Here is a 22,117-nt window from a genome sequence, read left to right on the forward strand (position 1 = left end):
CGGCTCCTGCCTTCCCCCCTCAGAGGTCACCAGAGAGGGTGATGGCTTGCCCAAGGTCGCACAGCAGAGCCGGCCTGGAGCCCTGACACTGCTTGGCCACTGCTGCTCGAGGGGAGAACAAGGAGCAAGCAGATGAATTGTTCTTTCCTCTGCACTTTTCCCTCCTGCGCAGGCTGCTCTTAGCTCAAGTTCTCTGACTGAGGCCATGTGAGTGTGTCCTCACCTCTTCCCATTCTAGCTGACCTGTGTCCTCCTGGGCCAGGGTGAGGGGGCCTCCCAGGGCGATGACACGTATCTGCACAAAGAAAAGGAGCGAGGAAGTTATCGGTGTGGTCTTTAAACTCCTAGTGACCTGAGTGCATCCAACTTCTGTCAAGTGTCACTGTGTGCCAGCCAAGTCCTGTGCTGGGCATAGAGTGGGGACAGAGAGGGACTCAGCCAAAGAGGGCTACAGAGCTGTGACGGGGCTTACAGGCCTGGGTGGGGACCAGGACAAGTGCCTGACAGGCTTCCCGGGGATAAGTGCAAGGATAAGTCAGAGTCTGGAGGCCAATGTGCAGAAGGCACAGAGCTTCAGGGTGCTGGGGGCAAGGTGGGCCAGTGGAAAGGAGGCAGGGGACTCGGAGCACCCAGGCACCCTCAGCTTTGAGGGTGGCTGGGTTGGGGGCAGTGTGTCCCACGAGGCTGTCACGACGGGCCGTTCCAGGGACATGGTCCCTCTCGGCAGCCCCGTGAACAGGCTCGGCACACTCCTTCTCCAGGCCATGGGCTTGCTCAGCTCCCTATCCTTCCCTCCAGGAGCTGGAGTGATGTTCTCTCCTCAAACACGCAGGCAGGCAGCCTGGAGCCTGTCTGTCTGTCTGCCTTAGCTGTTGCCCTGTCCTGGCTGCCTCCGTCTGGCAGTTCTCACGGACCTCTGCTCAAATGTGGTTGCCCGCTCTCGCCCTCGGGCACATCGCTGTACCTCCCTGAACATCGGGCTCTTCATCTGCGGAAAGAGAAGTGGGGTGTGTGTGTGGGGGTCCTCCTTCCCAGGGGCCTTGTGGGAATGGAAGCATTTATTGAACAAAGCGCTAGGCTGGTGCCTGCCCGGAGGCCCTGGAGCGGCAAGTGGGAGCTGCCATCCTTCTGCAGCCCCTGTTCCCTGCAGAGGGGACATCTGCTCTGGGTCCTGCAGCCATCCTGTCACCATCAGCCGAGACAGCTCAGCTCACGAGGCACAGGGGGTGAGGCAGGCATGCTTGCCAGAGCCTGGCATGGCCAAGGAAATTGGAAGGTAGGGAGCCTGCTAGGGGCGGGGGATTGCCTGGGCTCCTGGCTGGACTTGGGGCTCTTGCCTTGGTGTCCTGCCTGCCTGTGCTCCCCCACAGTCCTCTGCCTTAAGCCACTTTCCAGCTGAGCCTGATCTGCCCTCTCTCGCCCCTCACTGGCCTCAGCTCCGTATGGGAAGAGGGTCAAGGCTCCCAGAGCCAAGGCTGTCCTGAGCCCACAGGTGGCAGTGCCATGACCTTGGCCTATGGCCTACCCAGGCCAGAACTGCCCCCTCACCTCTCCCTGTTTTCTGCTGCAAGCTCCGCCCCCTCTGCCTGCTTGCCCACCCACCAGGCAGAATATTCTGGCTGTGTGTATGGGTGAGGACCCCCACTCCAGTCCTCCCTCCCCTCCCCCGCCCAACGCAGATGGCCAGTGCAGGAGGGCCCTCATCCTTCTCCAGAGAGGTGGGACCATGTGGTGTAGTTAGGGGCTCGGACAGTGTGTGTTTCCTCACGTGGAGAGCAGGAGAGGCAAGCCTCTCAGGGCTGCAAGGTTAGGGCAGTGCCCGGCCAGAGCCTCCATCAGCCAGACCTCTCCGAGGGCCGAGCCCATAGGCTGCGGCCTCTTAGTCCAGGTGTCAGTCACGGTGCAGACGGAACAGGGTGCCCGTGAGGGTGGTGTCCCAGGCAAGGTTCGCACTGCCTGAGCTGCCGTTTCCACATCTACAAAACGGGGGTAAGACCAGTATGAGCCTCGGGCGAATGGGAGGACTCAGTGAGGTGGAGCCCGCTGAGCCCTGGGCTGGAGACCCCCGCAGGTGGCGGACGTTCCAGTTTCGGGTGCTCGGTGGCGGGGGGGAGCTTGAGGGACATCTCTCTGCCCAAGGTCACAAGACAGGTTGATGGCAGAGCTGGGCTGGCAGATTCACCAGCCTTCTCTGGAGCCCTGCATTCATTTCTTCGGAGCTCAGTGTGATACTGAGCTGGGAGGAACGTAACCGCACCTCAGGACCTAGCCCAGGCCCGGGGAAGGCCTTGCTCCCCACATGCATCCCCGGGTACGGGGGTACACAACCCACCTGCAGACCCTCCTGCAGTTGGGCGCAGGTGTGGAGAGGCCCCCGGGGGGAGGGGAGCCGGAGCAGGGAGGCAGGGGCCGTGGGACTTTCCTTGGATGTTCCAAGTGCCCCGGAGTATCTCATTCCAATATGGAAGGGCACCTGGTAGTGTCTCCAACTGCCGAGGCTGCCCCGAGAAGCAGGGTGTTAGTACAGCTTTTCAAAAAGGACATCTCAGGGCGCCTGGGCAGCTCAGTCGATTAAGCGTCTGCCTTCGGCTCAGGTCGTGGTCCCAGGGTCCTGGGATGAAGGCCTGCTTAGCAGGGAGTCTGCTTCTCCCTCTCCCTCCGCCCCTTCCCCTCTGCTCGTGCTCGCGCGCGCTCTCGCTATCGCTCTCTCTCAAAGAAATAAATGACATCTTCCTTGAAATACAATTCACATATCATACATTTGGCCCATTTAGAGTGTCCGATTCAATAGTTTTTTTAAATGTATTTTAAGATGTCGGCAGCTGTCATCACAGTCAATTTGCGAACATTTTCATCACCTCTAATGGAAACCCTGCCCACTTTGTGATCGCTCCCTTCTCCTCTCCCCACCAACCCTAGGCAGCCACTAGTCCACTTTCTGTCTCTTTACATTTACCTCTTCGGGACACGTCACAGAAATGGAATCATGTCTGATATGATTGTGACCAACTGCTTCACTCAGCATGATGGTTTCAAGATTTCCCCGGGTCCCAGCACGAAGCGGCACATCATTGCTTTGAGTGGCTGAATCCTGTCCCACGGGGTAACTCGGCCGCAGTCTGTCCGTTCAGCCGAGGATGCACATCTGTGTTGTGAGGACATCTTATCCCCTGAGGAAACAGGTTCCCAGAGTGGAAGGCTCAGGCTGCGTGTCTAGTCTGTGCTTCTTCCCCACCCAGGCCTTGTTCTCCGTCCTGAGCTCCAGGCTGTGACAGGGCTAGGCAGGGACACAAAGGGGTGAGGGGTCAGCTTTCGAGAGGAGAAAGTGGCAGGTCCCAGCGCCCTGAAGGACGACGAGTAGGAAATTGAAAGAACATCGAGGGCAGAGAAACAGCAGGGGCAAAAGCCCAGAAGTGTCAGGCTGCCTGGTGTCGGGGGCAAAGATATGTGGAGTGGAGAGGCAGAGAAGGGGGTGGTGGGTGATAGGGTTGGAGACAGGCACAGACTAGATTTTAGTCTTTACCTTTAAATGCCCTACTAGGCACCACAGCCTTGATCTTGAAGGCAGAGGAGAGCCCCAGGAGGACTCATCAATGTAATGGAAAGTCAGGCAGACCTCAGGCAGACCCCAGTTCTGCTGCCCTTTGCTTTAGTTTTGTCATCTGGAAAATGGGGATGACAGAAATAATAACTTGTTCAAGTCCTGAGAGCATTAAGGGAGTTCCTGTCTCTGGAGAACTCAGCCCGCCACCCGGCAGAAAGCAGGCCCAGCACATGGTAGTGGGTCTTGTCATCCAAGGGTCTCAGCAGGGGTGTGCCAAGGTCAGATGCGTGCTCTGCAGGGGCGTCTGGCTGCCAAACCGCTGGCATGGGGGCGGCTGTTGTCCAGGGGAGAGGGTCCCAGGGGACGTGCGTATGGAGAGCCCCGGGCGGGCTTGCGGGAGCTTCAGGGTGACTCCCGCAGACTCGGACACGGCGGGCGTTGCTCGTGTACAGCACCTCCATTCGGATCTTTTGGGGAGTCCCTGGGCCTGGTGCAAAGCCACGCGGGGGCAGGTTTGACGGCTCCTCTCCGTTCCTCCCTGCAGCACGCCCGCGGACGCCATGCGGGGGGCTCTGCCGCCCCTGTCTTCGTTGCTGCTGCTGCTGCTGCTGCTGGGGTGCGGGCAGAGGGCGGCCACCGGAGGCGGGGCCGGCGGGGCCGCGGGCTACGCGCCGGTGAAGTACGTGCAGCCCATGCACAAAGGACCTGTGGGGCCGCCCTTCCGCGAGGGCAAGGGCCAGTACCTGGGTGAGCGCCTCCCTGCCTCCTGACCCCCCACCAGCCCCTCCCTGGCCTCCAGTCACAGCCTCTCCATCTCCACCTGAGATCTACACCCCCCTTCCCTTTTCCTCCTGACGGTGGTCGGGAGCCTCCGACCTCGGAGCGGCCGGAAGTGGGGCGCGCCCCGCGCCCCGCTGACAGAGGTGGTCTTCGGCGGGGGTGGGGAGGGGGCGGGGCGGAAGCCGGCTGGGTCGGGGGCAGTGGGACGGGCTCCAAGGAGGGCTGCTGGCGCCACCTGGCGGCCACTCCACCCGCCAGGTCGGGCAGGGATGGGAATCACTCCAAGATCTTGGGGAAGGCCCCGTCTGGGTATGTCGGGTGCTAGGAGCCCCCAAGAGGGCCGCCGGACCTAAACCCCTAAACCCCATCTTCCATGAGTGCTCGGAGGGGGAGGCGGGTGTGGCCTTTATGAGCAGATGTAGTGTTGCCCCACGAGGGCGTGGGTAGATGCGACCCGCGTCTCCACGGGCGGGGCCCCTGATGGCCCCTTCTCTCTCTCTCTCTCCTCCTCAGAAATGCCTCTACCGCTGCTGCCAATGGACCTGAAAGGCGAGCCTGGTCCGCCTGGGAAGCCCGGGCCTCGGGGGCCCCCTGGCCCTCCTGGCTTCCCAGGAAAACCAGGCACCGGAAAGCCAGGACTCCATGGACAGCCTGGCCCCGCCGGCCCCCCTGGCTTTTCCCGGATGGGCAAGGCTGGTCCCCCAGGGCTCCCGGGCAAGGCTGGGCCACCAGGACAGCCAGGGCTTCAGGGCGAGCCAGGGATACGAGGGGACCAGGGTCTTCGGGGGCCCCCAGGACCTCCTGGCCTCCCTGGGCCCTCAGGCATTGCTGTCCCTGGGAAGCCAGGCCCCCAAGGGGTGCCAGGGCCCCCAGGATTTGGAGGGGAGCCAGGGCCCCAGGGGGAGCCAGGGCCCCCAGGTGATCGAGGTCTCAAGGGGGATAATGGAGTGGGTCAGCCAGGGCTACCTGGGGCCCCAGGGCAGGGTGGTGCCCCTGGACCCCCTGGCCTTCCTGGTCCAGCTGGCTTGGGCAAACCAGGTTTGGATGGGCTTCCTGGGGCCCCTGGAGATAAGGGTGAGTCGGGGCCTCCGGGAGTACCGGGACCCAGGGGGGAGCCAGGGGCTCTGGGCCCAAAAGGGCCCCCCGGGGTGGATGGTGTGGGGGTCCCAGGGGCAGCAGGGCTGCCAGGGCCACAGGGCCCAGCAGGAGCCAAAGGGGAGCCAGGAACCCGGGGGCCCCCTGGTCTGATAGGCCCCACTGGCTATGGGGTGCCAGGACTGCCAGGCCCTAAGGGGGACAGGGGCCCAGCTGGGGTCCCAGGCCTCTTGGGGGACAGGGGTGAGCCAGGTGAGGATGGGGAGCCAGGGGAGCAAGGCCCACAGGGCCTTGGGGGGCCCCCAGGACTTCCAGGGTCTGCAGGACTCCCTGGCAGACGTGGGCCTCCTGGGCCCAAGGGGGATACAGGGCCTGGAGGACCCCCAGGAGTGCCTGGAATTCGGGGTGACCAGGGACCTAATGGCTTGGCTGGGAAACCTGGGCCCCCAGGAGAGAGGGGACTTCCTGGGGCCCATGGGCCCCCTGGACCAACTGGGCCCAAAGGTGAGCCGGGTTTCACGGGCCGCCCTGGGGGACCGGGGGTGGCAGGAGCCCTGGGACAGAAGGGTGACTTGGGGCTCCCTGGGCAGCCGGGCCTGAGGGGCCCCTCAGGAATCCCAGGGCTCCAGGGCCCAGCTGGTCCTATCGGGCCCCAAGGACTGCCAGGCCTGAAGGGTGAACCCGGCTTGCCAGGGCCCCCAGGCGAGGGGAAAGTGGGGGAACCGGGAGTGACTGGGCCTACAGGGCCCCCTGGGGTCCCTGGTTCCCCAGGACTCACTGGCCCTCCCGGGCCTCCCGGGCCTCCCGGTCCCCCTGGCGCCCCAGGGGCCTTTGATGAGACTGGCATCGCTGGCCTGCACCTGCCCAACGGTGGCGTGGAGGGCGCTGTGCTGGGCAAGGGGGGGAAGCCGCAGTTCGGGCTGGGAGAGCTGTCGGCCCACGCCACGCCCGCCTTCACCGCCGTACTCACCTCACCCTTCCCCGCCTCGGGCATGCCTGTCAAGTTTGACCGGACTCTCTACAATGGCCACAGTGGCTACAACCCAGCCACCGGCATCTTCACCTGCCCTGTGGGCGGGGTCTACTACTTTGCTTACCACGTGCACGTCAAGGGCACCAACGTGTGGGTGGCGCTGTACAAGAACAACGTGCCAGCCACGTACACCTACGACGAGTACAAGAAGGGCTACCTGGACCAGGCATCTGGTGGGGCCGTGCTCCAGCTTCGGCCCAACGACCAGGTCTGGGTGCAGATGCCGTCGGACCAGGCCAACGGCCTCTACTCCACTGAGTATATCCACTCCTCCTTTTCAGGGTTCTTGCTCTGCCCCACATAACACCACGGGGGCCTTGCCTCCTTGGCCTCCTCCTCTTTAGTGGTAGAGAGACCTTCTCAGTTACAAGAACCTCCATTTAAAGAAAAAACCAAAGGCTGAACAGATGCGGAAGCAGAGGCGGCCGTGGCCTTGGCCCGAGGAAACTGGTTTGGTTTCTCCCTCCACGCAGGCTGAGGTGGTTTCTGGAAGAGGCTGGCCTGAGTTCCTCTCCCCCAAGTGTCTGTGCAGCGTGGGGGTTGTGCCCCTGCAGTAGGCAGGCCCCCAGGACACTCAGCCCCGCTGTCGGAGCCCCCGGCCCTCTCAGGAGTCCTGGGCTCTGCTGGGTGGGGAAGGATGCTGCTTCTCTGGGTCAGAGCGTTGAGGGGACTGAGCTCTCCATTCCATTCCCCCAGGAAGACACAGGCCCAAACCTTGCCCTTCCTGCTGGCCCCCAGACGGCACCTCGGATCTCGGCTGGGGCTCTTCCAGCTCCCCTGGGACTTCCAGCAGCGGATGGTGGGTCCCATGAAGAGTTTTTGCTTCCAGGGGAGAGCAAAGGGTGGGGGGCATCGAGGTGGCTAGAGTGGACACCTTGCCAGGACCGCACCCCCAGCGTGATGCTGTGGCAACAGGCCTGTCCATGGCAGGTGCAGGAGCTCGGCCCCTTCTCTGCAGGGTCCTGGGAAGGGCCAACCCCGTTTCTGCTCCAGCTGCAGCCACAGGAGCGGTGGTTTGTGACGGGAGGAGCACGGACCTGGGGCCCGATGGCAGCCCTTCACGTCCGCCTCCATCTCCCAGGCTGCTCCCACCGACTGGCTCTGCTCAGCAGAAGGGCAGTCGCGCAAGCCCTTGGGGACTGACTGCCACAGCAGGGACGGGGCAGGACTGACTCAAGTAACCTCCCTCTCCTTTCACCTGCTGGGGGAGGGCTGATTTCTTCATACAAAATTGTAAGGTATCCTGCCCCCCACCAAGTGTCCCCAAGGCAGAGAGCCTCTTTTTCGGCCCTCAGAACAAGGTACACACAAGCTTGGGGATGAAGAAGGCTCCCCCTTGCTTCTCCTTAACAAGAACCATATGGTGGGTATGTGTGTCTACTAGAGGGGTTAATCTGAGGGGGCTTCCTCTCTTTCTCCCCTCTGGTTCCAATTTCCTGTTCTAAGCAGGATTAGGGCCCAGAAGGCTGAGACTCTGAGGAAAAGGGTGCCAACAGTCCCCTTTGGAATGAGTTGACTCTGGATGTTTCTGCTGTTTTCCCCAAGCAGAGTACCCCCTGCAGGAAACGGGCAGGATCCCTCTATCTCCTAGTTCAAGCTCAGTGGATAAAGCTGAGATTAATGCTGGGGCAAAGATGGCCACTTTCCGGGGGCAGGGGGTGGGGCTCGGCGCCTCTCCCTCAGCCTGCCCCAAGCCAACCCACTTCTCTGTACCAAATGTGAACTGGGGTCACGCAGTGTGGTCTTGTACTGCTCCGATTCTGGCCGGCACCAGACTGTCCATGTTGGACACGGTGGTGGCCAACTTCTGGCTCGCTGAGCTCTGGGCCCCTGGACCGGCCTCCTCCCAACCCACTTCTCCCAACAAAGCAGGCCCCTTGACTGCTCGCTTTGTCTTCCAAAAGTGAAACCCAAAGCTGTGCAAGGGACACCTGAACAGCCTTTGGCTGGGCCTCACGGTGGATTGCTTCATCCCGGACACCCCAGAGAACTAAGGAGTCACACCAAGCCTGGTGGGGTCCTTTGCTCAGCCTCCTTCCTGGGCCAAAGCCACCACCATCTGACCGGCTAGGGAGGGGTTCCAATGGGTGGAAATTCATCACCTCTGAGGGGGAGCCCAGGGGACTAAGGTGGGCACTGGGGGAGCCAGAAAAAGAGCTGTTTCACAGAACTTAGCTTCTGCTAAATGTCATTCCAGAAGCCTTTGGGGAGGGGTGGCTGGTGTTTCCGAAATGTCTATGGGATTTTAGTTCCAGGTGTCCACTTGACTAGCTTTGATAAACGATGCCAAGTTTTAACTATGAAAACTATGGTACTTTGGTGCATTTTTATATTCTGATTCCTAGGTTGTTGTTTTTTTAAGATTAAGGTTTGAATGTTTTCATTAGTAATTTCATTTCTAACCTGGTATAGGAAGCTTAGTTCTCTACATATCTATTATGTGCCCTGTGTCACAGATTTGGGAAAAATGCACTTGGGAATCAAAAAAGGGGGTGGGACTTCTTTTTGAAAAGAAAAACAGCAGTATTGACTGTCTGTACTGACACAACCCCAATAAAACCTGTTGTATGAACAGCGCCATGCGGGCCTGGCAGCGATGCAGGGGGTTCTCAAGCCTCTGGGGCTCTTGCTCTGCGCCTTCTCTCAAGGAGCATGCGCTCCTTCCCAGGCCCCCAGCCGGGCTACTGTCGCCACGTCAGAAATGCTCCGTGCTCCTAGGCTGCCAAACCTCTGCACCACGGAAACGCCAAGAGGCATTTTAAGCAATCAAAGCAAGCCAGTGACTGGAGCTGGGGGAGATGCTTCAAGCTTCCCTGGAACATTCCTGCGAGCTCTCGGGGTAGTGGAGCATGACAGCTGGCTCAGGGTCCCAGGGACCAAGTTTCAACATTTGATAGAAATTATGAATGAAATCATGAATCTTTGATCTTGAGGGTGGGGGCCAGTGCCAGGCCCACTGCTGAAGGCCAGACTCAGGGGGGCTGTCCGCGGCAGAAATCACCTGCCTACAGCCTGCTCTGCTCAGCAGTAAAGATCTGTCCCTGGCTAGAGGAATGGGGGCAGCAAACCTGAAACAATCCAAGCTCTGAAAAGCCCCGTGGTTTGCCCCAGCCTGGCAGGACACCATCTCAGCTGAAAGCAGACCTGCCCATCAGTCCTCAGACCTCAGGCTAGTGTCAGAGCTTGGCATGCTTCTCTCTCCACTGAGCCTGGAAGGATAACTGGAAAACATCCCTAGTTGGAGGGGAGGGGTCTTCTCCCTTTTGATTTTCTTTTCTTCTAAACAAATGGTGTGTAAAACTTCCTTTCAAGCCAAGGCCTTTGACTGGGGCTCAAGATAAAGACAGGCCTAGTCCACCTAGGACCCCAACACGATGCACCCACCTCACCTGAGGGTCGGCAATCTGGTGGGAGGGGGTGCCCTTTGCACCCTCCTACTGGGGTCCTGCTCTTTGGCCAGCTGGACGTGGGTCCTATTTGGGGAACAACCTATGAAGAAGTCAGCCAACAGAACAGGGACATCTGGCTTGTTCTGCCCACTGCCTGGGTCACTCTGAATGATCTCCAACAGGAAAAAGCACAGCCCTTCTGGCTGAACAGCACAGCCATTTGGAAGAACTGGAGGGATCTGCCCAAAAACCCCACAGCCTTCCATTACTGGCTCCCAGTAGAGCAGATGAAGAGATACATGGCCTGAAAAGGTCACGGGGGTACAAGGGGGAGGAAATTCATTCAGGGCCGAGGAGAAACATGGGCACCAGTGGCAGGATTTACCAAAAACTGTTTTATTGCTGTGACTTCCGCCAGAAGCTGTTAACATGCCCCATGACAGCCAAGGGCCAGGTATGCATCTAGATCAGCTGGATGCCAGGGCTGGTTTCCCCGACCCACATGAACATACTATTGCCCAGGGCTCCACCCAGCCAGAGCCATGCTTTCTGGCAGACTGGCCACATCTCAACAAGAAGTAGCAGCGCCACTGCCAATCATTTCTGCCCCCGCCCCAACATCCCACGTCTTGGGTAAGACAGGAAAATGCCACTGGTACCCCTCCAAAATAAAACCTGTCCTAATCCCTCCCCTCTGCCCAGGGAGCCGGGAAGGCCCCAGGCTCGGCAGTGAGCCCGGAACCCAGCACCAGGGAGGTACCAGTCCTCCACTCACTGTCTGATCAACTCCCCCAGGACCCCGGCCCAGCCGTGTGCTCTGCCCCCACTGCAGGATGACGGAGGCACGGACCCGTGCCCGAGGAACTGCCGCATCTCCAGTCTGAGCTGCAGCTGGGCCGGCTGGACACGGCGGAGTCCCAGCAGCTGAGGCCCTCATGGACTCTTCTGGAAGAGACGGTGCAGGCTCTGGGCCAGGACATCTGTCTCCTCATAGCCCTCACAACTTTGCTGCCAGCTCTCTGGCACCTGTTCCATCCCATAGTAGGCCCCAGCAATGGCCCCAGCCATGGTAGCAATGGTGTCTGTGTCCCCCCCGAGCGAGATGGAATAGATAAGAGTCCTTTGGAGGCTGTTGAAGGCAGAGGGGATCTCGGGGTCAGGCTCCATGCAGCGCAGGAAGCAGTAGATGGCAGTGGGCACAGATTCAAAGGCAGCAATGCCATTGCCTGCAGGGAAGCCAGCACATGGGGACCCCACATTCCTCCACCCTCTATGTCCCCAGCCATCTTCCCACCACTCACCCCAAGTCAATACTCTCAGCTTCAAGCTGGGCTGTGATTCAGACCATAGGCTCTAGACTTAGACTACCCAGGTTCAAATCCTGGCTCTCCCTCCTGCTAGCATGGGACCACGCAAGTTCCCTCATGGCTGAGATTCTGGTTTCTGGGATTTGACTCCTCGGGCAGAGAGGGAATAAAGGCAGCGACTCTCTGGGCTGGTGTGGGGGTGAAATGGGCCACAGGGAGAGTGTTCCATATGGGGCCCAGAACACAGTACAGGTGCTCTATAAACAAGTACCGTTTATCGACATCAACTGTAAAAAATAACGGCCACCTGCCACTCCGGGGGACGCTCAGTAGCCAGGCTGGCGGCGCGGCAGCCCTGGAGTTAACCCCAGCAAGGAGGTGTTCCCAGCCCTGCCAAGGATGGCACAGCTCGGGCTCCACTGTCCCCACAGCCTCGGGCAAGAAATGGGACAGCAGGCAGGCCTCCCGGCTCCCGTTCTGTCCCTAAGCCCAGGACTAGCCGAGGATGACGGGCGTGAGGGTATACCCACCTAGCTCGGACACCACCTCCTCTCTGGTCACAGAGTCCTGCTCTAGAAGAGCGCCAATCTTCTTCAGTCGGCTGGAGTAGGGACGCTCCTCCATGCCCAACCTGTGGGTCAGGGGTGAGATTTCAGGGAGGTCGGAGCCAGCAGGGTGGAGATGGGAGGCAGGGGAAGAGGTGTGGGAGGGGGAGGCGGGAGGTGATCAGGCTGACACCCAGCACAGGTGTCCTGACAAGAAGTAGGAGAGCGCTGGGGATGAGCTGCTCGTCTCAGTCTCTGGTACCCTAAGAGCCTCGACGCAGAGTCAAGGCAAAGGGGCTCCTCCCACCCCTCCTAAAAGTCTGCAATTAAAAAAGAAAGATTTCAGCCTGTGGCAATGCCGGAGGACCCCACAAGGCAGGCACACCCCCAAACGCCCTTCCAGCCTGCCTCCATCCCACATACTCACTCCCTGGCATCTGAGAGAGACTGGGCATCACTCTCCAGCTCTTCCATGTGGCCCAGGAGTTGTTCGAGGAAATGCTCACTTGACGACTCCCCCTGCAAAGCCAGGTGCACAGCCAGGGCCTGCAGGATGGCACCGTTGTAACCCAGGGAGGAGGCGTGTGTCAGCTGGGCTGAGAGCCGGGCAAACTAGGGCAGAGGCAGTAGGAGCAAAGACGCGCTGTCACAGAACCCGGGCTGCAGAGAAGAGGGAGGGAGGGGAACGCCCAGCAGCCGGCCCGCCTGGACTACCTTCTGCACATCCTGGACACTGCTATAGGCCAGGGATATGCCAGCCACCCGCATGGCACCCCCGTTGCCATAGGAGCCTTTTCCGTGAAACTGGGCCCGGGCTGGCTCAAAGACGTCGCGGCACTTGGGGCTCAGGAGCTTCTTGAAGACAGTGATCACTCCAGCGCCGTAACCCCGGTCGGGCTCCTTCTTGTACTCCTGAGCAAATCTAGTAGAGAGAAGGGAGACAGGACAAGGGTTGAAAAGACGCGTGTCGGGGCTGGGAGAGGAGAGCTCTGGCTGGCCTGGGAAAAGAGGAAGTCTTAGGGACTGAGGCCCATACCCCCGGTGCGGTCGGTTCTGCCCTGGGAAGCCACACAGTGCCAGCGTCGTGCCAAGAGCTGGAGCCCCAGCGCGCACCTGCAGCATCGCTCTGGCCAAGAAGTGCAGATGCTCAGTCCACCTGCTTTGCCTCCCCCCAGGTCCGTCCCCCTCACCTGTGAGCCATGTCCACCTCGTCGAAGGCCTCCTTGGCCAGCAGGGACTGCACCAGGGCCCTGGCCATGGCCGTGTCGTCTGTGTAGTACAACACTTCTGTAGGGACAGGGTGGGGGTGAGGGTGAGATTGTGCTGCAGGGCTTGAAGGTGGGGGCTCTGGCCCCCCCGCTATTTTTCTTTTTTAAAGTAAGCTCTATACCCAATGTGGGGCTTGAACTCATGACCCTGAGACTGAGGCACATGCTCTACTGACCGAACCTCCCTCTCTCTCTTCCACCCAGTTTCCTGGGCTCCAGGCCTTGGGATTCTCAGCAATTCTTTATTCCGGATCAGTTACGACAACCTGCTGATTTCTGAAGGCAAATCTTCTGCTCCCCTCTGACTGCTATGACCATATAGCTCTCCTGCACCACACCCAACCTCCAACCCAACCTGTATGTGCAGCCAGACAATTCTTCCTAAAAGCAGAATTATCCCTTTCCTCATCTCTCTCCTGCTCAAAATTGCTGTCTGTTGCTTTCAGGATTAGGCTAAATTCACTGCCTTGGTCTTCAAAGCCCTTCCCTGTTATATCCCACCACTGCCCTCCACATCCCTAGAACCAACCTTGGAGTCTGGGACCCTCCCTCCTCAAGCCCCGCTCCTTCTTCTGGGTGCCCGGGACTACTGCTCTGGCACTTCTGACACAGCAACGCTGGTCCTATGAAGACGTCCCGAGTAGGCTGGGAGCCGGCAAGGGACCGGTGGCACTTGGTTTTATTGAAGGAAGAGACGGCTACAGAGAAGGAAGCACACTCCCTAGCAAGCCCCCAGCCCCACTTACTCCCCTTCACTCTTTCTTTCTCCCCCCTTCACTCTTTAGAGGGCTCCCATCCTGGCTTCACTAGGAAGAGGGGTCGACAGGTCTCCTACCCACAGCTACACTCTCCTGTTACCTCTTGACCAAGTGAGTTTCTCTTCCAGTCCACCCAGCCCAGCTTCCCAGTGAACTTGTTCTTCCTCTCCTCTCCTCTCCCCTCCACCTCTTCCTGTGTGGTGGGGTAGCACCCATGCTCTCTTCGTTTGGTCCCTGCACTCTGCTTCCCCAAGGAACCACTTCTCTACCCTTCTCAGCCCATGTGATTGGAGCATAAGGTTCACACCACCACTAGCCTCCTAGATAGCACGCCCTACTCGTTTGTTCAGGGATGGTCAGATGGTCAAGCCAGACTGAGGAGATGTGGTCTGGTATTTCTGCTGGGGCTGCTGCAGACAGACTCTTCCTCGGCTGAAGCTGCTGGGGCCACCCCATGCGGAGGGTCTGCCAGAGCGAGTGAAGCCAACCTGTCAGAACAGGGATCTGAATAAGGAGGGGAGCTGGGTCTTAAGGACGTGGCTTGAGCCCCTGGATTCAGCTCCACCTGAAGCCAGACCTACCTGAGGACTTCTCAGTTATGCCAGCCAACGCATTCTCCTTTTGCTTAGGCCATTATGAGCTGAGTTTTCTGCTACTTGCATCCAAAAGGTTCTAAAACACCTAAAATGTTTTTCCTTCATCTTAACATCAAAGCAAAGATGAAATTAAAAACCATCCCTCCATCCTGTCTTTGCCCCAACCACAGCTCCAGTTTCTCTTCATCACACCATCTACTCTATGTCCTTTCTCTACTTCCTCCTAACTCACCGACACCTTACTTCCAGGTTTCAATATTCTACTGAAATGGTTTTTAAAACCCAGACTTCCCTCTCCTTAACCTCTCTGTAGCATGACACAGTGACCATCCTGAAATTCTCCCAGGTTTTGTTGCTATCCTACCCACCTGCTTCAACTCCCATCAAACCCTTTCCAAGTCTAGCTCCTTTTGCTCCTCCAGGGTTCCGAGTATGGTCCCTTCTTCTTACTATTCTACATGCTCTCCAAGAAACATCCTCTTCTTGACCTCAGAGATCTGGGTGAGGACCTGGCTGCCCAAGGGGAGGAGACTGGCTTTATATACAAGGGACAGCACTGCAAAGACCTGGACTAGAGCAAGCTGGTTTAAGAGTAGCTGAGCACAGAAAACAAGGCCAAGGGTGGCAGAAAGTGAAACAGGGAATCAGGTGAGGACCAACCAGGTAGGACATGTTAAGGAATTTGGTCTATACTGAGAGTAAGGGAAAATCACGGCAAAGCTTCCAGCGGGGGAGGCCCGTCACGTCTCTTTCGAGATCACTCCCTGCTGCGTGGAGAATGGACTGGTGGTGCACAGGGTGGACCAGGCGCGATGCAGGGGAAAGACGCGCAGGCTGCCGGCTTGCACGGCTGGAAGGACCGGCTTGCCAGGACCGGCACCGGGGAACGTTCCGGGCGAGACGAGAGAAGCTGGGACTCGGACTCTGACGCGCTGAGTCGGAGCTGCCCGCGGCTCCTCCAGACCCGGCCCCGGTAGCTCCGGGCAGCTTCACCTCCGAGGCTTGTCCCTCCTGCCCCGAGGCCCCCGGGGACCCCGTCCCCACGTGCACCCGGCCCCGCCCACCTGTCCGCGCGCTCCCCGGCGAGCCCGGGTCCGGCTCCAGGCTCTGGACATGACGCAGGACTGACGTCAGGGTGACGGTATCGTGCGCCTCGTAGAAGGAGCCCACGCAGTCCCCGAGCAGCGCGCCGGCCAGACAGCCTCGGAAGCGGGAGAGGGAGCGGGCCGCCCCAGCCCCCGCGCAGCCCGAAGCCGTCATCGCCGCCGCCGCCGCCGCCGCCATCCGCGCGGAGCAGTCGCCACTTCCGGTACGTCCGGCGCGCGCCGCACGACAACGCCCCCCCACCCCGCCCGCCCCACAGCGCCGCCCAGCGGCCCGGAGCCGCGGCACCTCTCCGCGCCCACAGCGCCGCCCAGCGGCCCGGAGCTGCAGCTCCCAAGTCCTGCTGTACTGGCTTGGGCCAGGCCTCTGCTTTAGCCCCATTCTCCCCACTTGTAAATGGGCTCACAGATGGGCGGGAGGGTGGCCCATCTCTCCCCGAGGCGAGAGGAGGGCCCAGAGCCAGACCATCGGACCCTTGCAGCCCTGGCCTTCAGGCCACTGTCTCCACCACACCCCCACCCTAGCTCCTTGTGGCCTGCTCCAAGCTCACCTTCCCACTGCTGTCCCAGCTCTTGGCTCCCTCAGACCAGGGGTCCCTACCCCCAAGCTGTGATCCTAGCCTACCCCGCTTCCCCTGGGCTTCCCCTAGGCACCAAGAGAGCAGGCAAGGGTCAAGCTGGGGCCGAGATGATGAGAGCTCATGGTGCTAGAGCCCAGGGGGATGTCAGCCTGGCCCAGAGAGGGGTTCCCTGAGGAGGGAGGAGGGAAAGACTCAGATTTAGAACATAGAGCTTGAGGAATGATGTTCCCCAACTTCACCCCTCCATATACAGCAGGGCCAAGAGCCCTCTCACTCCCCGCTGACTGTATGCAGGGATAGCAGAAAGGCATTTGGACTGAGAACCACATTTATTAGATTTATTCTCTCCACCCCCTCCCTCTTCCATCTCCCCGTGGACCCCTCCCTCATCCCTCAGCCCCCCAAGACTAGACCAGCTCCAGCTGGCAGGTTTTGAGTGGACTCAGGGTGCGGTTTGTGGTTCGGGTGAAGGTGTCCACCTCGGGCACAAACTTCTCTGCAGGTACAGTCAGCTTCCTGCGGGTGTCCATGCACTTGGTGTCCAGCAGCATGGAGTTGGCCTTGCAGTCGATGTCCGCCTGCAGCCGGGCCAGGTGCTTGTAGAGAGCCTCCAGAGCATCCCTGGGGAGGAGGCATGAACAACCCATCATCCCTGCCCCACGAGGGGAGGTCAAGGCCAAACTCACTGGCCTTCAGGAAGAAAGACACCAGGGAAGCCAGCAGGCTGCAAAAGGCCCCATGGGTGGGAGGTGTCTTCCTACGCCCCCTGCCCACTCCCCAAACTTACTGGGCTTGCGCCAGCTTCTGCTTCAGGGCAGTGATGGTTGCCTCTAATTGGTGAACCTCGTCAGTGAGGCCGTACTGTGCCTAGAGGCAGAGGGGTGCATTGGGAGGCCCAGGTCAGTCTATGGGCTTGGATACTTCCCTCCACCAGCACCCCTGCTTCTCCAGGGATATGTGCCGGGGGGTGTGATCCGGAGGAAGCCTTAGAGGGGGGCCAGTGCCCCACGGGGGTACCCTCGCACCTGGTCCCGGCAGAGTTCCACATTGGGCCGGTAAGTTCTGGACTCTAGCCGGGTATGGCATAGCTTCAGGTTCTGTAACTTTCGGCGCAGATCCTCCTCCAGGTGCCGGATGTCCTCCTGCAGCTCGGCGATCTCCTCCAAGGTCTGCAGGGACAGAGTGACTGGTCTCCACCAGCTGAGCCCACCCACCAGCTGAACCCTGGCTCTCATCCCACAGGAGGAACCCCGGGGCCCAGGGACGAAACCGAGAAGGCTCACATTCTTCTCCTGCCACCTGAGCTCACTGTACAATTTCTCCATCTCCCGTAGCCGCTTCCTGAAGGCAAATTCTGTGGCCACCCTCTGGGCTTCGAGTTCATTGTTGGTCTGAAGGACAGGATAGGCAGGCCAAGGGGAGGCTGTAAGCTTGGGGCCATCTGAGGGAATCGCTCAAGTTGGGGGGGTGTGGAGGGACAACACGTGGCCACCAGCTGGCCCTGGAAGAGCAGGGTGTGGGAGTGGTGGGTCACCTCGGCAATGGTTAGGGCGATGGCCTCCCTCAGCTCTACGGCCCCTTTCATCTCAGCCTCTGCGCGGCTCTTGTTGAACTGGCTGAAGTCGTCCCATTGCTGGAGGGTGGAGGAGCTGCGAGCGGCAGTAAACACTGGGCTCAGAAGAGTACGGGCTGTGAGGCGGGGAGGAGAAACCGAGTGAAACACTTCTTCTTACCCATTCGGGACACGTGTGGGATTAACCTTCAGAGAGATGTTTGGGGACTTGAGGTTGAGAGAGAGGCAGCCTCTGTCAATGTCCAGTGTCTCCATTTTGTCCCGATGGTCAGAGTTGAGCTGCTGTCGGACTTCCTGCAGGAGGCTGGGGAGGGAACAGACTCGATCAGGGACCATTCCGCCAAGGCCCCAGGACACAGCCCCCGTGGTCCTGAAGGGACACTGAGGGCTGGGCCAGCTGGGGTGACCGTGGAGACAAAAACTGGCAGAGCTGGAGGAGCGCCCTACAGACAGAAAGCGGACCCCTGCCTGCTTGCACACGCCCCCGGGGGCACATGCATGTGTGGGCTCACACATACACACTCACACACGAGAGGGTACCCAGGGGTGGTGGCAAATGGGCTTCATCTCTCCTGCTCCCAGTCAGCTGTTAATGGCTGCCTAAAGCAGGGTGGTGGGAAGTGTTCTGAGACCGCGTCCAGGCGGTGGGAGCTACAGTCAGTCGGTGGTTTCCGAGATGGGCACGGCAGGGTCAGAAGGGAGCCCAAGAGCCCACTGCTCATTACCCATAATACATGTTTCATGTGGAAGACATGCAGCCTTGGGACGCCTGGGTGGCTCCGTCGCTTAAGAGTCTGACTCTCAATTTTTTTCTGCTTGGGTCATGATCTCAGGGTCGTGGAATCGAGCCCCGCGCTGGGCTCTGCGCTCAGCCCGGAGTTCACTTGTCTCTCTCCCTCTGCTCCTCCCCTTGCTCTCTCTCTTTTTCTCAAACACATAGATTTAAAAATCTTACAGAAAGAAAGAAAGAAAGAAAGAAAGAAAGAAAGAAAGAAAGAAAGAAAGAAAGAAAGAAAGAAAGAAAGACATGCAGATTTCAAGTGCAGGTGAACGTGGAGATGATAGATCTCCCTTACCAGAGCTTCTCGAAGGCCTGGCTAATCTTCTGTTGCAAGGCCGTCTTGGTGGCATCAATGACCTCCACCTCTTTGTGCAGCTCTTCCTCCACAGGGTCCTTCACCACATCAATGTCACGTCGACTGTCCCTCAAGGTCAGGCACTCAATTGCTACATCCAGAGGCAGGTTCTTGGCCTGCAGGTTTTGCTCTGCCGACTCTTTCATCTAGAAAAGAGAGGGCACGGGACACTCGTGTGGCCATCCCCTGGGAAGCAGCTCTCATCCCCACTTTAGCAGAAGGGCTGGTGAGTGACTCAGTGGACATGCCACCCAACACCCCCGTCAAGGGTGTGCGGACCCTGAAGCGGGGAGGGTGGGGAGGCCCTGGCCACAGGGTCTCCCAGCTCCCTGCCCCGGCTCCCTGCCTGGGTCAGGGCATCGATCTCAGCATCTAAATCTGTCAGACACTTGTCCAGCATCTCCTTCCAACGGTTGACAGTATCAATCCTCTCCGCCAGTCGAGTTCTATTGTCATGTTCGTCCCAAATGGTCTGGAAGAGACAAAGCCGGATAAAGAAGGTGCGGGGTTGGGGCTCTTCCTTTGCCCACCCAGTAGGGCTCTGGCCTCCAACCTGGTTGTTGGTCTCATTGCGAAGGACCCGGGCCTCCTGGCGGATCTGGTGTGAAGCATCTCGCTGCCGCTCGGCATTGGTGGACAGCAGGTGGCTGTTGGTGTGCCAGTCTGGCAACCGGAAGCGCTGACTGGGCTTGACGCTCAGTGTGGCCATGGCGCAGGGATTGAGGGGTCAGAACACCCGAGGCCTGTTCCAGTCACCCACCTCCGCTGGAGAGGGAAAGCAAGGCTGCAGGAGGCCACTCAGGAGATACTGTCCTAGATCAAACCCCCCCTCCAAAGTATATGCTCCTGTCCATTTTGCTCCCAGCCCCTTCCTGCAGAAAGCTGGCTCGGGAACAGCCCTGGCTTTACTTAGCTTTGTGAGAGGTGTCCACTAAGTTTCCTGCCCCCCATCCATCCACAGACACAAACTCCTGGACCCTGCTGGTCCTGGAACAGGTGAAAGGGAACAGTGGAGTCCATTGGGGTGTGTGTGTGTGTGTATGTGTGTGTGTGTTGCCAAGCCCTTAGTGGGGCTGGGGGTTGGGGCGCTTAGCAGGAAAAAATAGCCCTTAATTCAGTTTCCACCCCTACTTCCAGCAACCAAGTCTTGTGGAAACGTCTTTTCTTTGTTCGTCCCAACTTTGGACCAGGACCCTGAGAATCTAAGAGAAGGAACCCTGTTCTCCAGGAAGAGAACGAGCTAGTTTTGCAGGGGACATGGCTTGGCACTAGGGAGTTGGCGGGGGGGGGGGGGGGGGGGGGGCTTGGCTTCCTGCCCATTTGATCGTCCTCCCTTGGCCCTCTGTGGGGGAGGAGGGGCAGGTGTGTGAGGGTCCCCATTGGGAGGAAATGGGGTCCGTCTAGGTCCCAGCCCAGCCCTCCTCTCATCTTTGGTTTGAATTAATACCCCGCCGCAGGCGCCGAGAAAGGAGGAGGAAGGAGAGAAGGAGGGACCTCGGCTTGGGTGAGAGCCCCCCACCTCCCCGCTCTTCTCTTCCTCTCACCTCCAACCCCGCTCGCACTTCCGCTCTGCGTCCCCGGCTCCTCTGTTCGGCGCCCCCGGTTGCTAGGCACCCGCGCTCCGCCCGCGCGTTCCCTCTGCCTGGTGTTTGGTTTGGCAAGCGCGCGGCGGCGCGGCGGCGGCAGGGCCCGGAGGCCCAAGGGGTAGGAAGGCGGCGGGGGCCGCGGGGCTGGGGCGCCCGAGGGGGCCAGAGGAGGAGCGCATCGAGGTGTCGCGTTCACTCCATGTACATGTTAAACATTTGTATTTTGATAGAAGTTATGCATCAACAAGGTTAAAAGCAAATGCGTAATACATAGGAAAAGTAATGTCCCGCTCAGGCTCACTACTCAGCAGATATCCTTCCAGATATGTATTTGTATTTAACGTGATTGAATACATCCCTTGGTCCTGTCTTGCCCAACATTTGCATCCATCTGCCTGATGGCACAGAAGGAATGAGGCTTGCTTTTGGAGGGGCCACATCCCCAGGGCGAGGTAACGGGTGTTAAAAGCAAAGCTCAAAATCCAGCCTTTTTTTTTTTTTCTTGTTTTAAGTTTTTTTATGTTTTTTTTTTAAAGATTTCTTTTTTTTTAAAGACTTTATTTATTTATTTGACAGATAGAGATCACAAGTAGGCATAGAGGCAGGCAGAGAAAGAGAGGAGGGGGGAAGCAGGCTCCCTGCTGAGCGGAGAGCCCAACGCAGGCTCGATCCCAGAACCCTGAGATCATGACCTGAGCGGAAGGCAGAGGCTTTAACCCACTGAGCCACCCAGGCGCCCCAGTTTTTTTTTTTTTAAGATTATTTATTTATTTGACAGACAGAAATCACAAGTAGAGAGAGAGGCAGGCAGAGAGAGAGAAGGAAGCAGGTTCCCCGCTGAGCAGAGAGCCCGATGCGGGACTGGATCCGAGGACCCTGAGATCATGACCCGAGACGAAGGCAGAGGCTTAACCCACTGAGCCACCCAGGAGCCCCTTGTTTTAAGTTTTTTTTTTTTAATTTTAATTCCACTACATACAGAGTTCTATTAGTTTCAGGTGTATAATATAGTAATTCAACAATCTATACATTACAAAATCTAACCTTTTTTTTTTTTTTTTAAGATTTTTTTATTTTAGAGAGAAGACAGCACGATTAGGGAGGGCAAGAGGGAGAGGGAGAGAAGCAGTGTAGGCACTAAGCCGGGAGCCGGGAATCTCGTATCTTGAAATAATGACCTGAGCCCGACTGAGCCACCCAGGCTCCGCCAAACCATTTTCTTAAAGAGGACGAGATAGAACTCAACCCTGCCAGTACTTTTCGAGGCCTTGGGAGATGTTAAGATTTAATGTTCATAAGTAATAGGAGAGGTAAGGCACTATCCCTGTTTTGGCAGGCAACTGAAGAGACTGGCCCTGCGGAAAGGCAGGGACGGGAACCCAGGTCCCACCTTCTCTCGGTGACGACTCCACACTGCCTCTAGTGGTGGCTCTGGAAACCGAGATGACTGCTCTTCCCCGCAGGCTGGCTTGGGCCTCTTCTGAGGACCGTGCTGAACGTAGGAGGTGGTCTTACCCGTGAGAGAAGGGAGGAACGTGCCCAGCGTCACATAACTCAGTGGTAGAGCCTGGATTCAAACCCAGGCAGTCTGTCCCGGAGGCCAAGGGCCGGTCTGATAGCAGGTGGAAAGAGAGAAGAGTCCTCAGTTTTAACATCCCAGCGATTGGTGGGATGGTGTGTGTAAGGGCCTGGTTAGGAGAGGAACATAGTTGCAAACCCCGGGTATAGGGGTGGGCCAGGCCGGATGGAGACATCCAATCAGTGGGGCGCGCATATATTTACTGTGGTGAGTTGAAATCCCATTGGCCACCTGTGTATGGGCC

General features: G+C 58.8%; 3 protein-coding genes across 5 annotated transcripts; 1 reads left to right on the plus strand and 2 right to left on the minus strand.

Moving 5' to 3' along the window:
* Positions 1 to 4,079: 4,079 nt before the first annotated feature.
* On the plus strand, positions 4,080 to 6,756 carry COL8A2 (collagen type VIII alpha 2 chain; the record flags this gene model as incomplete). Its single annotated transcript, XM_080802511.1, has 2 exons — positions 4,080 to 4,291; positions 4,838 to 6,756. The coding sequence occupies exons 1-2, from the start codon at positions 4,105 to 4,107 to the stop codon at positions 6,754 to 6,756; spliced, it is 2,106 nt and encodes a 701-aa protein (XP_080658637.1). The 5' UTR covers positions 4,080 to 4,104.
* A 3,464-nt stretch (positions 6,757 to 10,220) lies between these two features.
* Positions 10,221 to 15,622, minus strand: ADPRS (ADP-ribosylserine hydrolase). Of its 2 annotated transcripts, XM_080800900.1 has the most exons (8): positions 15,380 to 15,601; positions 14,301 to 14,400; positions 14,058 to 14,207; positions 12,884 to 12,980; positions 12,408 to 12,615; positions 12,121 to 12,305; positions 11,679 to 11,779; positions 10,221 to 11,067 (listed from the first exon to the last, which is right to left on the minus strand). In XM_080800900.1, the coding sequence occupies exons 3-8, from the start codon at positions 14,173 to 14,175 to the stop codon at positions 10,775 to 10,777; spliced, it is 1,002 nt and encodes a 333-aa protein (XP_080657026.1). In that variant the 5' UTR covers positions 14,176 to 14,207; positions 14,301 to 14,400; positions 15,380 to 15,601; the 3' UTR covers positions 10,221 to 10,774. The 2 variants fall into 2 exon arrangements, with proteins under 2 accessions (XP_080657026.1, XP_080657025.1); XM_080800899.1 differs by lacking the exons at positions 14,058 to 14,207; positions 14,301 to 14,400 and having other exon boundaries at positions 15,380 to 15,622.
* A 689-nt stretch (positions 15,623 to 16,311) lies between these two features.
* On the minus strand, positions 16,312 to 20,303 carry TEKT2 (tektin 2). 2 transcript variants are annotated; one of them, XM_080801380.1, is made up of 10 exons: positions 20,253 to 20,303; positions 19,262 to 19,473; positions 19,055 to 19,180; positions 18,649 to 18,854; positions 17,733 to 17,876; positions 17,534 to 17,648; positions 17,283 to 17,390; positions 17,025 to 17,168; positions 16,787 to 16,866; positions 16,312 to 16,620 (listed from the first exon to the last, which is right to left on the minus strand). In XM_080801380.1, the coding sequence occupies exons 2-10, from the start codon at positions 19,415 to 19,417 to the stop codon at positions 16,407 to 16,409; spliced, it is 1,293 nt and encodes a 430-aa protein (XP_080657506.1). In that variant the 5' UTR covers positions 19,418 to 19,473; positions 20,253 to 20,303; the 3' UTR covers positions 16,312 to 16,406. The 2 variants fall into 2 exon arrangements, with proteins under 2 accessions (XP_080657506.1, XP_080657507.1); XM_080801381.1 differs by having other exon boundaries at positions 20,156 to 20,262.
* Between the last annotated feature and the right edge of the window lie 1,814 nt (positions 20,304 to 22,117).

The sequence above is a fragment of the Martes martes genome, assembly GCF_963455335.1.
Source record: "Martes martes genome assembly, chromosome: 4".
NCBI classification, from domain to species: Eukaryota; Metazoa; Chordata; class Mammalia; order Carnivora; family Mustelidae; genus Martes; species Martes martes.